Here is a 14,706-nt window from a genome sequence, read left to right on the forward strand (position 1 = left end):
GTTAGAGCGCTGGGCCAGTAACCAGCAGGTAGCCTAGTGGTTAGAGCGCTGGGCCAGTAACCAGCAGGTAGCCTAGTGGTTAGAGCGCTGGGCCAGTAACCAGCAGGTAGCCTAGTGGTTAGAGCGCTGGGCCAGTAACCAGCAGGTAGCCTAGTGGTTAGAGCGCTGGGCCAGTAACCAGCAGGTAGCCTAGTGGTTAGAGCGCTGGGCCAGTAACCAGCAGGTAGCCTAGTGGTTAGAGCGCTCGGCCAGTAACCAGCAGGTAGCCTAGTGGTTAGAGCGTTGGGTCAGTAACCGAAAGGTTGCTAGATCGAATCGCTGAGCTGACAAGGTAAAAATCAGTCGTTCTGCCCCTGAACAAGGTCGTCATTGCAAATAAGAATTAGTTCTTAACTGACTTACCTAGTTAAATAAAGTTTTGTAATAAATGTGCTAATTTTTGCTTTGTCATTATGGGGTATTGCGTGTAGATTGATGAGGGGGAAAAAAACTAGTTAATACATTTTATAATAAGGCTGTAACGTAACAAAATGTGGAAACAGTCAAGGGGTCTGAATACTTTCCAAAGGCACTGAACAAAAATATTAACGCAATATGCAACAATTTTATATAAAGAAATCAGTCAAATTAAATACATTCATTAGGCCCTAATCTATGGATTTCACATGACTGGGAATACAGATATGCATCTATTGGTCACAGATACCATTAAAAACAAAATGTAGGTGTGTGGATCAGAAAACCAGTCAGTATCTGGTGTGACCACCATTTGCCTCATGCAGCGCGACACATCTCCTTTCGATAGAGGTGATCAGGCTGTTGATTGTGGCCTGTCGAATGCTGCCCCACTCCTCAATGGCTGTGCTAAGTTTCTGGATGTTGGTGGGTACTGGACCACGCTGTCGTACACGTCGATCCAGAGCATCCCAAACATGCTCCATGGGTGACATGTCTTGCGAGTATACAGGCCTGGGACATATTCAGCATCCAGGAATTGTGTCCAGATCCTTGCGACATGGGGCCGTGCATTATCATGCTTATTATACATGAGCTGATGGTGGCGGATGAATGGCACGACAATCGGTCTCAGGATCTCGTCACGGTATCTCTGTACATTCAAATTGCCATCGATAAAATGCAATTATGTTCATTGTCCTCCACCATGGGGCACTCTGTTCACAACATTGACATCAGCAAACCGCTCGGCCAAACAGCCGTCGCCGTCTGCTTGGTACAGTTGAAACCGGGATTCACCTGTGAAGAGCACATTTCTCCAACACACCAGTGGCCATTGAAGGGGAGCATTTGCCCACTGAAGTCAGTTACGACGCCAAACTGTAGTCAGGTTAAGATCCTGGTAAGGACTATATGCTTCCCTGAGACGGTTTCTGGCAGTTTGTGCAGAAATTCTTCAGTTGTGTAAACCCACAGTGTCATCAGCTGTCCGGGTGGCTGGTCTCAGACGATCCCGCAGGTGAAGAAACCGGAGGTGGAGGTCCTGGCTACACGTGGTTACACGTGGTCTGCGGTCGTGAGGCCGGTGGGACGTACTGCAACATTTTCTAAAACAACATCGGAGGCGGCTCTCTGGCAAAAGCTTCGGTGGACATTCCTGCAGTCTGTGCATCTGTGTAATTCTCTCTCAAGGCTTTATTGTCATGGGGAACATATTTTTACATTGCCAAAGCAAGTGAAATAGATAAACAAAAGTGAAGTAAACAATTAAAAAAAAATAACTGTAAACATTACACTCACAAAATTTGTAAAAGAATAAAGACATTTCAAATGTCATATTATGTATATATACAGTGCTGTAATGATGTGCAAATAGCTAAAGTACAAAAGGGAAAATAAATAAACATAAATATGGGTTGTATTTACAATGGTGTTTGTTCTTCACTGGTTACCCATTTCTTGTGGGAACAGGTCACAAGAATGTTCTTGCAAAAACCCAGACAACTCTCATAAGTTAATGAAATGTTCTGGGTACCTTTAAAGAACTTAGACCAGCTGTTCTGTCAGCATTCTTATGACATTAAGGGAATGTCCTGTGCAACATAATTTAAACATTGTATGAACGTCATCCCAACTGGACAGTGTTTTCGGAACCTATAGCTTAAATGTGTTCTAGGAACGCTCTTGCAACATCAGGCGAATGATTTATACAAACATTCTATAATCATCGGCACGATTGGGAACTTTCACAGAAGCCATTTTGTTTTGCTGGGAAGACATTGAGAATCTATTGACCAAAAAGTTGGTTTGAGATCTAAACTATAGTTCACCACACCATCTCTGGAACGGCACCTAAAGACAGGCATTGTGCTAGAATAGCAGACAGGTAGCACGTAGCAGACTGGTAGACAGACAGACTTCACAGGTAAAGGTAGATAGACAGCCAATGTGCTAGAATAGCAGACAGGTAGCACGTAGCAGACAGGTAGACAGACAGACTTCACAGGTAAAGGTAGATAGACAGCCAATGTGCTAGAATAGCAGACAGGTAGCACGTAGCAGACAGGTAGACAGACAGACTTCACAGGTAAAGGTAGATAGACAGCCAATGTGCTAGAATAGCAGACAGGTAGCACGTAGCAGACAGGTAGACAGACAGACTTCACAGGTAAAGGTAGATAGACAGCCAATGTTCTAGAATAGCAGACAGGTAGCAGGTAGCAAACAGGTCGCTGGTTGTAGACAGGTAGCAGACAGGTAGCAGACAGGAAGCAGACAGACTTCACAGGTAAAGGTAGATAGACAGCCAATGTGCTAGAATAGCAGACAGGAGACAGGTAGCAGACAGGTCGCAGACAGACTTCACAGGCAAAAGGGACAAGGGTACAGGTAAAGGTAAATAACCGACAGACTTCACAGGTAAAGGTAGAAAGAACCAGACTGACCTCACAGGCAACAAGGTGAAAGGAGTGTCCGGCCTCGTACTTCTGGTTGTCATGGACACAGCCGACACGTTCGCAGGTGACACAGCCGTCAGCCGGCTCAGACACCTCGATGCAGTTAGCAGGTACGTCAGGACAGGGCATGAAGTGACAGCCAATCCGGCCGCCGCCTTCCGGGCACGAACACTCTGTACTCCCGAAGTCCACGAAGTAGGACTGCCCCTCGGGAACATGTCCATTCTTAAAGCCGGCGTGGACACAGTCGTAGTACTGGTAACCCTCACAGGTACAACCAGTCTGAACGCAGGTAGTACAGCAAGCCTCAGCTTCCAGATGCTCCTCAATACAGTTACTCAGATCAGGGCAGTCTACACCTGTACAGTCCTTCTGGCCCAGGCTACCACTCACACTCAGCAGGAGGAGGACAAGGGCACTTTGATATAATGTCTGTTCAACTGGTGGGAGACCAGCCATGATGACACCAGATGGATTGAAAGCTATGAGGAGTGAAGATGTTTTTCACAGTGTTTTGAGGTTTGGCTTTGTAGTCTTCCTCAAGGATTCAGACACACTATCTCTGTTCTCAAGAATCACTACCACTCTACAGAGAAAGAGAGGGAGACAGATAGAGAGAGAGAGGGGGTGTTGGAGGGAGGGAAAGAGAGAGGGAAATAGAGAGGGGTTTAGAGAGAGAGAGAGAGAGAGGGAAAGAGAGGGAAATAGAGAGGGGTTTAGAGAGAGAGGGAAAGAGAGAGGGGTTTAGAGAGAGAGAGAGAGAGAGAGAGAGAGAGGGGGGGTGTTGGAGGGAGGGAAATAGAGAGGGGTTTAGAGAGAGAGAGAGAGGGAAAGAGAGAGGGGTTTAGAGAGAGAAAAATTTACATTTACACACAGACACACACACCAACATCTGGATTAATAGTTGAACTCCCAGGTTCTGGTCTGTCCCATTTCTTTCACTACTGCTGGGTGACTGGTCCAGAGACCTGCTATTAGTATGACTACACCCTTCTATCCCCCAGGCCTGCTTTCAAATACCATTCAACATCTGTCCAGTTTATTAGTTCACCAGACATGGGTTCAAATACCATTCAACATCTGTCCAGTTTATTAGTTCAACAGACCTGGGTTCTATGTCAGTTTATTAGTTCACCAGACATGGGTTCAAATCATATTTAACATCTGTCCAGTTTATTAGTTCACCAGACCTGGGTTCAAATACCATTCAACATCTGTCCAGTTTATTAGTTCACCAGACCTGGGTTCAAATACCATTCAACATCTGTCCAGTTTATTAGTTCACCAGACCTGGGTTCAAATACCATTCAACATCTGTCCAGTTTATTAGTTCACCAGACATGGGTTCAAATAATATTCAACATCTGTCCAGTTTATTAGTTCACCAGACATGGGTTCAAATCATATTTAACATCTGTCCAGTTTATTAGTTCACCAGACGTGGGTTCAAATAATATTCAACATCTGTCCAGTTTATTAGTTCACCAGGCCTGGGTTCAAATAGTATTCAACATCTTTCTTTGAGCGTTTCCTCTAGACTGCCTGGTGTGCCAGATGTGGGCGGGGTTTACAGTTTCAGGACTTTTCTGTTGGTTCATCAAGCCAGGTAAACGATGTCAAATAGTATTTGAACCCAGGTATGCTTCACCCAGTATGCCAGTAGCATGACATACATACAGACATGCAGGCTCCCCACATATCAGAGAGACATTCATCTGCAAGGCCCACATCACCATGGCGATTTGGTCAAAGATGCCATCTATAATGAACAAAAATATATATATATGCAACACGTAACAAATTCAAAGATTTTACTGAGTTACAGTTCATGTAAGGGAGGACTCCCGAGTGGCGCAGCGGTCTGAGGCACTGCATCTCTGTGCTAAAGGTGTCACTACAGACCCTGGTTCAATTCCAGGCTGTATCACAACCGGCCGTGATTGGAAGTCCCATTGGGCGGTGCACAATTGGCCCAGCGTAGTCCGGGTTAGGGTTTGGCCGGGGTAGGCCGTCATTGTAAATAAAAATGTGTTCTTAACTGACTTGCCTAGATAAATAAAGCTTAAATATATGGATTTCACATGACTGAGAATACAGATACGCATCTGTTGGTCACAGATACCTTTTTTTTAGGGATGTGGATCAGGGATGGCCGGGGTGTTAATAAGCACGCCCCATTCCAAAAATGTAGAACCAGGAACAGATATACCCCTTGGTTCACTCCAGACTTGACTGCCCTAGACCAGCACAAAAACATCCTGTGGTGTACTGCATTAGCATCGGCTAGCCCCCGCGATATGCAACTTTTCAGTGAAGTTAGGAACCAACATACACAGGCAGTTAGGAAAGCAAAGGCTAGCTTTTTCCTTTTTCAAACAGAAATTTGCATCCTGTAGCACAAACTCCAAAAAGTTCTGGGACACTGTAAAGTCCATGGAGAATAAGAGCACCTCCTCCCAGCTGCCCACTGCACTGAGGCTAGGAAAAACTGTCACCACCGATAAATCTGCGATAATTGAGAATTTCAATAAGCATTTTTTTTTACGGCTGGCCATGCTTTTCACCTGACTACCCCTACCCCGGTCAACAGCCCTGCACCCCCCACAGCAACTTGTGCAAGCCTCCCCCATTTCTCCTTCACCCAAATCCAGATAAATTATGTTCTGAAAGACCTGCAAAATCTGGACCCCTACAAATCAGCCGGGCTAGACAATCTGGACCCGCTCTTTCTAAAATTATCCGCCCAAATTATTGCAACCCCTATTACTAGAATGTTCAACCTCTCTTTCGTTTCGTCTGAGATCCCCAAAGATTGGAAAGCTGCCGCAGTCATCCCCCTCTTCAAAGGGGGAGACACTCTAGACCCAAACTGCTACAGACCTATATCTATCCTACCCTGCCTTTCTAAGGTCCTCGAAAGCCAAGTTAACAAACAGATTACCAACCATTTCAAATCCCACCATACCTTCTCCGCTATGCAATCTGGTTTCCGAGCTGGTCATGGGTGCACCTCAGCCATGCTCAAGGTCCTAAACGACATCATAACCGCCATCGATAAGAGACAATACTGTGCAGCTATATTCATTGACCTGGCCAAGGCTTTCGACTCTGTCAATCACCACATTCTTATCGGCAGACTAAACAGCCTTGGTTTCTCAAATGATTGCCTCGCCTGGTTCACCAACTACTTTTCAGATAGAGTTCAGTGTGCCAAATCGGAGGGCCTGTTGTCCGGACCTCTGGCAGTGTCTATGCTGGTGCCACAGGGTTCAATCCTCGGGCCGACTATTTTCTCTGTGTACATCAATGATGTCGCTCTTGCTGCTGGTGATTCTCTGATCCCCCTCTACGCAGACGACACCATTCCGTATGCTTCTGGCCCTTCTTTGGACACTGTGTTAACTACCCTCCAGACGAGCTTCAATGCCATACAACTCTCCTTCCGTGGCCTCCAACTGCTCTTAAATGCAAGTGAAACTAAATGCATGCTCTTCAACCAATCGCTGCCCACACCTGCCCGCCCGTCCAGCATCACTACTCTGGACGGTTCTGACTTAGAATATTTGGACAACTACAAATACCTAGGTGTCTGGTTGGACTGTAAACTCTCCTTCCAGACTCACATTAAGCATCTCCAATCCAAAATGAAGTCTACAATTGTCATCCAATTTTGCAACAAAGCCTCCTTCACTCATGCTGCCAAACATACCCTCGTAAAACTGACTATCCTACCGATCCTTGACTTCGGCGATGTCATTTACAAAATAGCCTCCAACACTCTACTCAGCAAATTGGATGCAGTCTATCACAGTGCCATCCGTTTTGTCACCAAATCCCCATATACTACCCACCACTGTGACCTGTATGCTCTCGTTGGCTGGCCCTCGCTTCATATTCGTCGCCAGACCCAATGGCTCCAGGTCATCTATAAGTCTTTGCTAGGTAAAGCCCCGCCTTATCTCGGCTCACTGGTCACCATAGCAACACTCACACGCAGCTCCAGCTGTTATTATTATAATTATATATATTATTATTATTATTATTATTATTATTATTATAATAGTTATTACTATTATTCTACCTTTATATCAACAACAGACTGAGACCAAGGTCTCTTTACAGCTGGGCGTTTACACATACAGTTTTGGTACAATGATTAAGAAACTAAACAAGACAAACAAACGATCACAGATAACAGAAAGAAATACAGCAACAGAGGGAGGGAAATAGAGAGGGGTTTAGAGAGAGACATTTACACACAGGTTATTTCCCTAACAGCACAAGAACTTGCATTACCCGAAACAGTTACAAGCAATACAAAAATAAAAATCCTCCAATAAATATTTAAAATGGGCAAGGGGGACAAGAGTCTGAAGTTTAAGTTTAGTCTGCAGGCTATTCCATAGGCAAGGAGCGTAACAGGAAAAGGCAGCCATACCCAACTCTGTGGAAATCGCATGGGCCTCAAGTGTAATCCATGCTTGAGACCTGGTTTTAGGAATTATAATTCTAATATTGATGAGTGATGATAAATAAGAAGGTAGCTTATTCAGAAGTGCTTATAGACAAACACAAGAGCATGTTGTTCTCGTCTCATGAACAGCGAAGTCCAACCCACATTTTGACATAAAACACAGTGGTGAGTTCTGTAATAAACCTAAGTGCGCAATAATAAGTAGCATCCAGTGATTTAAGTGTTGATGCCGTAGCATGATGCCATCTATTTTGTGAAGTGCACCAGTCCCTCCTGCAGCGAAGCACCCCCACAACATGATGCTGCCACCCACGTGCTTCACGGTTGGGATGGTGTTCTTCGGCTTGCAAGCCTCCCCCTTTTTCATCAAAACATAACGATGGTCATTATGGCCAAACAGTTCTATTTTTCTTTCATCAGACTAGAGGACATTTCTCCAAAAAGTACAATCTTTGTATCTTTGGGATTGATTTGCACTTTTCGTACGAATGTACGTTCATCTCTAGGAGACATAACGCGTCTCCTTCCTGAGCGGTATGACGGCTGCGTGGTCCCATGGTGTTTATACTTGCATACTATTGTTTGTACAGATGAACGTGGTACCTTCAGGCGTTTGCAAATTGCTCCCAAGGATGAACCAGACTTGTGGAGGTCTACAGTTCTTTTCTGAGGTCTTGGCTGATTTCTTTTGATTTTCCCATGATGTCAAGCAAAGAGGCAATGAGTTTGAAGGTAGGCCTTGAAATACATCCACAGGTACACCTCCAATTGACTCCAATGATGTCAGTTAGCCTATCAGAAGCTTCTAAAGTCATGGCATCATTTTTGGGAATTTTCCAAGCTGCTTAAAGGCACAGTCAACTTAGTGTATGTAAACTTCTGACCCACTGGAATTGTGATACAGTGAATACAAGTGAAATAATCTGTCTGTAAACAATTGTTGGAAAAATAACTTGTGTCATGCACAAAGTAGATGCCCTAACTGACTTGCCAAAACTATAGTTTGTTAACAAGAAATTTGTGGAGTGGTTGAAAAACGAGTTTTAATGACTTCAACCTAAGTGTATGTAAACTTCCGACTTCAACTGTATATATATATATATGTGTGTGTGTGTGTGAGGGCCACATCATCATGGCTATTTGGTCAAAGATGTCCTCTAGCCTTGTTAATTAAAAATGCTGTCTGTCTGTCTGCTTTCTCAGTTTTGTTGGCAGTTGATTACAAAAATGATATTATTCTATAGCTGTGGTCACTGGAATAGGAGAGAGAGAGACTGAAAGAGAGCGAGAGAGTAAACAACATTCTGTCTCATAAATGTGTTTTCTACTGTGCTTACTGTAGGGAACATAAGCTTTGTCCCAAATGACAACCTATTCCCAATCTAGTGCACTACTTTTGACCATAGCACTATGTGCCCTGGTCAAAAGTAGTGCACTTAATTGGGAAGAGGTTACCATTTGGGACTCAGTCAATAACTTCACAGTAACCCCACAGTAACTCAGACCTTCATGGTGTTACTGTGAGAATCAGAGTTGAAGCAGGTTGTGTTTCTTTTGGGAAGGTATAAGTCAATATTTTATCTTGATATGTTAACAAATACATGCTGTGTTCATTTTGGCATGTTTATCTGCCTACAATACACACTGTAGTGTGCGTACATTGCAAGCCCATACATAGTAAATCAATCAAATCAGGGCTTGCAAGCCAGATGGCCACAAATAAATTGTTAGATAGCTAGCTACCCACGAAGACTTTACATCTACCTTGTATTACTTTTAGGTCATTTTTTTACTTTTAAACTATCTGGTTAGCTAAACTCAGCAAAAAAATAAACGTCCCTTTAACAGGAACCTGTCTTTCAAAGATAATTCGTAAAAATCCAAATAACTTCACAGATCTTCATTGTAAAGGGTTTAAACACTGTTTCCCATTCTTGTTCAATGAACCATAAACAATTAATGAACATGCACCTGTGGAACGGTCGTTAAGACACTAACAGCTTACAGACGGTAGGCAATTAAGGTCACAGCTATGAAAACTTAGGACACTAAAGAGGGCTTTCTCCTGACTGAAAAACACCAAAAGAAAGATGCCCAGGATCCCTGCTCATCTGCGTGAACGTGCCTTAGGCATGCTGCAAGGAGGCATGAGGACTGCAGATGTGGCCAGGGCAATAAATTGCAATGTCTGTACTGTGAGACGCCTAAGACAGCGCTACAGGGAGACAGGACGGACAGCTGATCGTCCTCGCAGTGGCAGACCACGTGTAACAACACCTGCACAGGATCGGTACATCCGAACATCACACCTGCGGGACAGGTACAGAATGGCAACAACACAACAACTGCCGAGTAAGGGGAGTGCTGCCCAGCGTGAGGTAATACAGTAGGGGGAGTGCTGCTCAGCGTGAGGTAATACAGTAGGGGGAGTGCTGCTCAGCGTGAGGTAATACAGTAGGGGGAGTGCTGCTCAGCGTGAGGTAATACAGTAAGGGGAGTGCTGCTCAGCGTGAGGTAATACAGTAGGGGGAGTGCTGCCCAGCGTGAGGTAATACAGTAGGGGGAGTGCTGCTCAGCGTGAGGTAATACAGTAGGGGGAGTGCTGCTCAGCGTGAGGTAATACAGTAGGGGGAGTGCTGCTCAGCGGGAGGTAATACAGTGGAGGGGGAGTGCTGCTCAGCGTGAGGTAATACAGTAGAGGGAGTGCTGCTCAGCGTGAGGTAATACAGTAGAGGGAGTGCTGCTCAGCGTGAGGTAATACAGTAGGGGGGAGTGCTGCCCAGCGTGAGGTAATACAGTAGGGGGAGTGCTGCCCAGCGTGAGGTAATACAGTAGGGGGGAGTGCTGCTCAGCGTGAGGTAATACAGTAGGGGGAGTGCTGCTCAGCGTGAGGTAATACAGTAGGGGGAGTGCTGCCCAGTGTGAGGTAATACAGTAGGGGGAGTGCTGCTCAGCGTGAGGTAATACAGTAGGGGGAGTGCTGCTCAGCGTGGGGTAATACAGTAGAGGGAGTGCTGCTCAGCGTGAGGTAATACAGTAGAGGGAGTGCTGCTCAGCGTGAGGTAATACAGTAGGGGGAGTGCTGCTCAGCGTGAGGTAATACAGCAGAGGGGAGTGCAGCTCAGCGTGAGGTAATACAGTAGGGGGAGTGCTGCTCAGCGTGAGGTAATACAGTAGAGGGGAGTGCTGCTCAGCGTGAGGTAATACAGTAGGGGGAGTGCTGCTCAGCGTGAGGTAATACAGTAGGGGGAGTGCTGCTCAGCGTGAGGTAATACAGTAGGGGGAGTGCTGCTCAGCGTGAGGTAATACAGTAGGGGGAGTGCTGCTCAGCGTGAGGTAATACAGTAGGGGAGGTGCTGCTCAGCGTGAGGTAATACAGTAGGGGGAGTGCTGCTCAGCGTGAGGTAATACAGTAGAGGGAGGTGCAGCGTGAGGTAATACAGTAGGGGGAGGTGCAGCGTGAGGTAATACAGTAGGGGGAGTGCTGCTCAGCGTGAGGTAATACAGTAGGGGGAGGTGCAGCGTGAGGTAATACAGTAGGGGGAGGTGCAGCGTGAGGTAATACAGTAGAGGGAGTGCTGCTCAGCGTGAGGTAATACAGTAGGGGGAGGTGCAGCGTGAGGTAATACAGTAGAGGGAGTGCTGCTCAGCGTGAGGTAATACAGTAGGGGGAGGTGCAGCGTGAGGTAATACAGTAGAGGGAGGTGCAGCGTGAGGTAATACAGTAGAGGGAGGTGCAGCGTGAGGTAATACAGTAGAGGAAGGTGCAGCGTGAGGTAATACAGTAGAGGGAGGTGCAGCGTGAGGTAATACAGTAGAGGGAGTGCTGCTCAGCGTGAGGTAATACAGTAGGGGAGGTGCAGCGTGAGGTAATACAGTAGAGGGAGTGCTGCTCAGCGTGAGGTAATACAGTAGGGGGAGGTGCAGCGTGAGGTAATACAGTAGAGGGAGGTGCAGCGTGAGGTAATACAGTAGAGGGAGTGCTGCTCAGCGTGAGGTAATACAGTAGGGGGAGGTGCAGCGTGAGGTAATACAGTAGAGGGAGGTGCAGCGTGAGGTAATACAGTAGGGGGAGGTGCAGCGTGAGGTAATACAGTAGAGGGAGGTGCAGCGTGAGGTAATACAGTAGAGGGAGGTGCAGCGTGAGGTAATACAGTAGGGGGAGGTGCAGCGTGAGGTAATACAGTAGAGGGAGGTGCAGCGTGAGGTAATACAGTAGAGGGAGGTGCAGCGTGAGGTAATACAGTAGAGGGAGGTGCAGCGTGAGGTAATACAGTAGAGGGAGTGCTTCTCAAATGTAATGTTTTATATGTTCTCCACACTCTCGTCCTCACAAGAACGTACTCGAGAAAACGTACTTGAGAATGCACTCGGAGCATGAGAGTGTGGAGCACGGTAGTATGCATATTGAGAAACACCCAAGGAGTGACATGTAAGCAGAAGACTGGTACTCAGGCTAGAATGTCTCTACAGTAACCAAGAAGTCTGATCTTGACATCTAGCCACTTAGCTAGCAAGTTAGCAAGCCAAATGCTTAGCTGGACCCCTGTGCTGGACATAATTTATTTGACACATTTTTTATAGTTATACTTAACTTGTTATAAGCAGTGGGGTAGCTCGCTGCCTCTGCTAAGCAGGGGTGCCCCTAACCCCCCACAAAAATAAATTTTTTAAACAGTATTGTCTGTATTTTGAAATACCGCGGTATACAGGGTAAATGGTATATTGCCCAAGCCTACTGCTCTCTTCTACTCTGAACATATAGAAACCTGCTCTGTACCCATTTACCCTCCAGACCACTCTGTACCCATTTACTCTCCAGACCACTCTGTACCCATTTACCCTCCAGACCACTCTGTACCCATTTACCCTCCAGACCACTCTGTACCCATTTACCCTCCAGACCACTCTGTTCCCATTTACTCTCCAGACCACTCTGTACCCATTTACCCTCCAGACCACTCTGTACCCATTTACTCTCCAGACCACTCCGTACCCATTTACCCTTCAGACCACTCTGTACCCATTTACCCTCCAGACCACTCTGTACCCATTTACCCTCCAGACCACTCTGTACCCATTTACCCTCCAGACCACTCTGTTCCCATTTACTCTCCAGACCACCCATTTACTCTCCAGACCACTCCGTACCCATTTACCCTCCAGACCACTCTGTACCCATTTACCCTTCAGACCACTCTGTACCCATTTACCCTCCAGACCACTCTGTACCCATTTACCCTCCAGACCACTCTGTACCCATTTACCCTCCAGACCACTCTGTACCCATTTACCCTCCAGACCACTCTGTACCCATTTACCCTCCAGACCACTCTCTCAAGGCCCATCCTGCAGACCCCCTCCAGACAGAAGGACTTCTGAGTTCTAATAGAATATCATCACCAAGGAGACAGCTGACACTAGAACCATGATTTCAGGAAAAACTCAGTAACCACGGCTGCAGGGTTTCATCTGTATTTTTACTCTATATTTTTTTTAGCATACAAACAAAATGTGAGTTGATTTTATTTAATTTGCAGCCCCAGTGAAAGTCACAGGCAATTCCTTGGCACACAAAGGACATCAGGGATTCCTTTCCTCTCCCTCCCTCCATCTCTTCTTTCCCCTCCCCTCCCAGTCCAGCTGATTTCTGATTACTGCCTCATGTCAACCTGATTCAGCCAGTCTGAGCCAAGGGAAGGGATATATGCCTTCTATCTGGTTTCAGACACATAATGTCTTTGTTTTAATGACCTGGAGATGAATGGTACATTTGTCTTGAGGATAGGCCAACTAGTGACACATGGGTTGACTCATAACTCTCATTCCCCGCGGATAGAGTCATGAAATATTGTGTGGATGAAGGGCGGGCGGGTTGAATAAAGAGAAAACAATACCTTTAAAAAAAAAAAACATAAATGTATCATTATTGTGTCATTTATATCTATAGGCTACATGGAGGTTTGTCATTATTTTATGCCATCTGGCATTAGTGCATCGGCCTGAACTTCAGAGCTTAGCTGTACCTGAGCCAAACAGCCAATCCCAAAATGCTTTTAAGGAACGGGCAGAAAAAGTTAACAATCCACTGTGACGAAAAGGACAATATCAGAGTTTAATTCAATAAGAGAAAAGCTGTGAAAGTGAGAGTTGAAAATAAAGAGAAGGGAGGGACAGAAAATAAACAGTTTGGGAAAGAATTGGTAAAAGAAGATAAAAGGTTACGTCCATGTGTGATGATTGTGAAGCGCTACATATTCCAGTCACAAGACGGGGACATCGAGAGAACTGTAGCCTACTGTTCAGATGCCATGTGAGAGGTTATAGACCTACGGTCAGTGTCCAGATTTCAGTTTCCATTTAACCCCTTAATATATAGTGCAGAGTTAAGCACTTCTTCCTGTAAAACTATCAGCTCTACTGATGCTGTCTAACTGAGCATTGGCATTCTCTCCAGATGCTGAAAGAAATAAATCTCCTGTTCTTGGGAACAGGAGTAGAGAAATATTTATGCTCAGTTAGACAGCGTCAGTAGAGCTGTTGTCTTTATCAGCATCATAAAAGCTGATCGTATTTAAAACCAAATAAAATACGCATCCAAGCCGAACTGAAATCTTATCAGAAACATGTTGGGTTGTTTTCACAGCTTTCCATTTCCTTAAAAAAAAATTGAAATTTTGCGCAATTTTTTTTTCACCAGCTAAGAATTATTGCATTTTCTCCCCGGTCCCTAAACGTCTTTGCTCCACGAGGGAAGCAGAGATGACAGAGGAAACTTTACCGACGTCAACTGTATAGACATAGTACCACAGTATGAGTCATAATACTCATAAAACCTAGCAGTCAAAAAGGGAAATGGTTCTAAATCGTTTTTCCACCATTCATTTTTCCCATAGGAACACTTAAAATAAGGGCTGTGTTTCATGTAGGCTTACCCTGACGTTTTGATGACCATATAAATCTCTCTAAAAAGGGCCTCCCGAGTGGCGCAGAGGTCTAAGGCACTGTTTTGCAGTGCTAGCTGTGCCACTAGAGATTCAGGGTTCAAGTCCAAGCTCTGTTGCAGCTGGCCACGACCGGGAGACCCATAGGGCGGCACACAATTGGCGCAGCGTCGTCTGGGTTAAGGGAGGGTTTGGTCGGCAGGGATGTCCTTGTCCCATCGCGCACTAATGACTCCTGTGGCTGGCCGGGCGCAGTGCAGCTGACACGGTTGCCAGGTATACAGTGTTTCCTCCAACACATTAGTGCGGCTGACTTCCGGGTTAAGTGGGCATTGTGTCAAGAAGCAGTGTGGTTTGGTTTGGTTGTGTTTCGGAG

The 14,706-nt window shown here is 45.7% G+C and overlaps 1 protein-coding gene across 1 annotated transcript in view; it reads right to left on the bottom strand.

The window, feature by feature from the left end:
• The window catches only part of fbln2 (fibulin 2), a 118,414-nt gene that overhangs the window by 101,465 nt on the left and 2,243 nt on the right, over nucleotides 1-14,706 (bottom strand). Inside the window, exon 2 of the mRNA XM_045705572.1 lies at nucleotides 2,901-3,498. Within this exon, the coding sequence (XP_045561528.1) occupies nucleotides 2,901-3,371 (471 nt within the window). The 5' untranslated portion in view covers nucleotides 3,372-3,498. The remainder of the gene's footprint in view (nucleotides 1-2,900; nucleotides 3,499-14,706) is intronic.

The sequence above is a fragment of the Salmo salar genome, chromosome ssa22, assembly GCF_905237065.1.
Source record: "Salmo salar chromosome ssa22, Ssal_v3.1, whole genome shotgun sequence".
Lineage (NCBI taxonomy): Eukaryota > Metazoa > Chordata > Actinopteri > Salmoniformes > Salmonidae > Salmo > Salmo salar.